Source organism: Vicia villosa, linkage group LG2 (assembly GCF_029867415.1).
Source record: "Vicia villosa cultivar HV-30 ecotype Madison, WI linkage group LG2, Vvil1.0, whole genome shotgun sequence".
In the NCBI taxonomy this organism is placed as follows: domain Eukaryota; kingdom Viridiplantae; phylum Streptophyta; class Magnoliopsida; order Fabales; family Fabaceae; genus Vicia; species Vicia villosa.
The window spans coordinates 164,039,330-164,042,444 of record NC_081181.1 but is presented as its reverse complement, the minus strand read 5'-3'; the positions used below and the strand labels follow the sequence as shown (position 1 = coordinate 164,042,444).

General features: G+C 29.1%; 1 protein-coding gene across 1 annotated transcript; it reads right to left on the bottom strand.

The window, feature by feature from the left end:
- Window positions 1–278: 278 nt before the first annotated feature.
- On the bottom strand, window positions 279–2,673 carry LOC131647314 (uncharacterized). The gene is made up of 3 exons (XM_058917214.1): window positions 1,736–2,673; window positions 584–881; window positions 279–465 (listed from the first exon to the last, which is right to left on the bottom strand). The coding sequence occupies exons 1-3, from the start codon at window positions 2,378–2,380 to the stop codon at window positions 458–460; spliced, it is 951 nt and encodes a 316-aa protein (XP_058773197.1). The 5' UTR covers window positions 2,381–2,673; the 3' UTR covers window positions 279–457.
- Window positions 2,674–3,115: the final 442 nt, after the last annotated feature.

The window sequence follows — 3,115 nt, the reverse complement described above, 5'->3', positions numbered from 1 at the left end:
TAGTCACACATACTATTTTTAAAATTCAATAAAAGTAAACCATGTTGAAACAAACAACTATTCAAGATTTAAAAATCCAATAAAGCATTGCCCAAACTTAAACAAACAAACAAACCCTAAATATCATCTAAATAGAATAAAGTTATAGCATGGCCTTAAAGTTTGCCACAAAATCTATTCAATTTACAAAAAGGTTCTTAAAATTTGCAACCTTTTTTAATTAAAAATCCATTTAAAGGAACCGCAAGAAGCAGTTCTTTTATTGCAAGAACACATAATTCATAGTAAAGCATTAAAAATAAAAAAATAAAAAAATTTAGTTTACATATTTTATTACAAATATTACAAATAGCTAAGTCTTAATTTTTTTTCGGCTTGAAATTGTTACTTTATACTTCGAATCTCACACTTAAAATTTATAATTAAAAAATGTGCAGATTTGTTAGAGCTCCTTGCATCAATTGGCTGCCAATAAGATAAAAAATTTCTTATAACAAAATCATAAGTTTAGTAAAACTAAAACAATGTTGTTGTTGTTGTAACTAGACATTATTAATGAATTTTTAACTATAAAAAATGTTACCTTTAAACGAAGAAGGAACGACAACAACATGCAAATCAGTGTTGTTAGGAGGTAGATGTATAAGAATGGGGTAAAGTTTAGCATTCAAAGGATTGCGGCAACACACAAGAATATCAACTAGTTGAGTTTCTTCCATCAATTTCTCCTTCAACTCGTTCAAAGAACTTCCTTTAAAGGTGAAGAATGCTCCTTTATTTGCATCAATAACTTCACCATTTTCATTACCAATGTCGTAGAATATAACCCTTCCTTCTTTCATTGGCGATGGAGATGGATCAACAAAATATTCAGATTGAGCCTGATAATTTAAAGAAGAAAATGTTCAGCTTAAAGAAATAAAGGTAGTTTTTTTATATAAAGTTTTTTTTTTGGAGGAAAAAGTCATACAGAAGTAAATAAAATTTATCATAATTTTTTTTGTAAGATATATAATTTTGTAACTTAATTAGGGTTTGCAAGTAATTATCAAAATGAAGGGGATTAAATAATTGAAAGACACAAAAATATTTTGAAAGCAACTTGACATGATCTATACAAATTAACTGAATAAAATGCACCAGATAAGTTGAAAGATAATACCATCTCAAATAATTCATTTTTTTTTTATATTTTTTATTTGTATATAACAATGACAACAAAATATGAACTCATAATTATTTAATTTATTTATAATTTTAATAGGTTCTTAATTTTGCTTTATAACACCTGCATGTTTCCCTACAAATAGAAGAAAAATCTTTCTATCATTCTTTTGACTAATAACCTTTTATATTGTTCAAAAATAAATAAATAATGAACTCATGTAGTTTTCTATGGAATTTATAAAAAAAATTAATTATCATATTTATTTGATAATATGTTAAGAAAAATCAATCAAATGGGTAACAATTCACATATCTACACAAAGAAAAATATTTAATAATATTTATAAGCTTATTGTAATTACATTACATGCATCTTTCCATTGCATCTACATATATAAATATATATATGAAACTTTTATTTCAAAACAATATATTAAATAATACATCAAATTGATGCTACATATGAGAATCTATAAATATGTGGTCCATGCTAAGATTAGGTGCTCACAAAATTCTCAAGAGATTTCCTATTAGGGATAAGTTTGAGAAATTTTTTTATGTAACGAACCTCGGGTGATCGAGGAGACCTTAGATCAATCTTGACGAGGGGTCCATTATCAGAATCCGTAAGCGGTGAAGGAGACGGCGAAGGAAATGCGTTATCCATTGTTGTTGTAATTGGATTATTCAAACAACGATTTGGCGGTATAATAGGTGTAGGCCTCGGCCTGGGCTTAGGAACTTGTCCCACTTCTTTTGGTCTAAGTTCCACAATATCAACATCCCACAAAATCCAATTTACCGTTGCGGTTCTACGCGGAATATCATGGGTTATTGTGTTTCTCCAAGGTGGTAATCCTCCATTTCCACGAAGATATTGTCCATAACGTGTCCTTAGTTTTACTTGAACACCGTCCCTAAAAGGTTCCCATTCAACCGATGAACCTAATCTTTTAGGTAAAGTTTGCAACACTTGTTTACCTGTGCTTTTCAAAAGAAAAGGCATGTTTGAAGCCGTTAGGTATTTTCCATAACAACTTTTTAATCTTATCACATTATTGTTATTGCTCTCCAATAACTCTACGGTCCATTTTGCATTATCATAACAACCGTTTCGGTCTTGGTAAACATTTTCTTGATCTTCATGCGCCAACATATATTTATCATGGTGGCTCCGTAAGCGCACCACTTTTGCCTTTAGGAAGAATTCCATACAACAAAAATTATATTTAGTGATGATCACAATAATATCAACGACGACAATAAAGAAAAATTGATGTGAATATGATTAAGATGAAAAAAAATGTAATGAAGGGTATATGAAATCTTATCGCGAGTCTCTCCTTCCTCTCCAGCACAAGGAATCTGGAAGGAATGGAGAGAGAATCGAGAAAGTGGATGATAGAGATCAAGAGAAAAGTTGAAAGAGAAATTGTAAAAATAAAATGAAAATGTCAAGGAGAAGTGGGTGATTGAGAGGATGTTATTCTAAAAAGTAGGAGAGAGGGGAGAATAAGATGCAATGTTATTTGAGATTGAAAAAAAAGTTGGATTAGTTGGAATATTTCTATATGTGACATGTTTGTTGCGTGTAACAAAATCATTCATATTTAATTGGAGTAGCAAACATAGATTAGCTGTTTTAAAATGGTTCAAAATTTTGTTTCAGATGTTCTTCTATCTTTGCATAACACAAATATGGTTGATTTGTTGACTAAAAAGAAAATAAGAACTAACTCAATATTGGTTGGGCTCCCTTGTGTATCAAAATACCAAAAAGTCATATTGGTTAACCAATGGAAATAATTTTAATAAGATCAAACTATTCAAATTTTGAGCTATTTTTTAAATTTAATTTATTAATCAAAATTGAATTAAATATTGAATTGGTGTATACACACAGGTTCAAGATTTAATCGGAGTTAAACTAAGATCAGATAAGAAATAA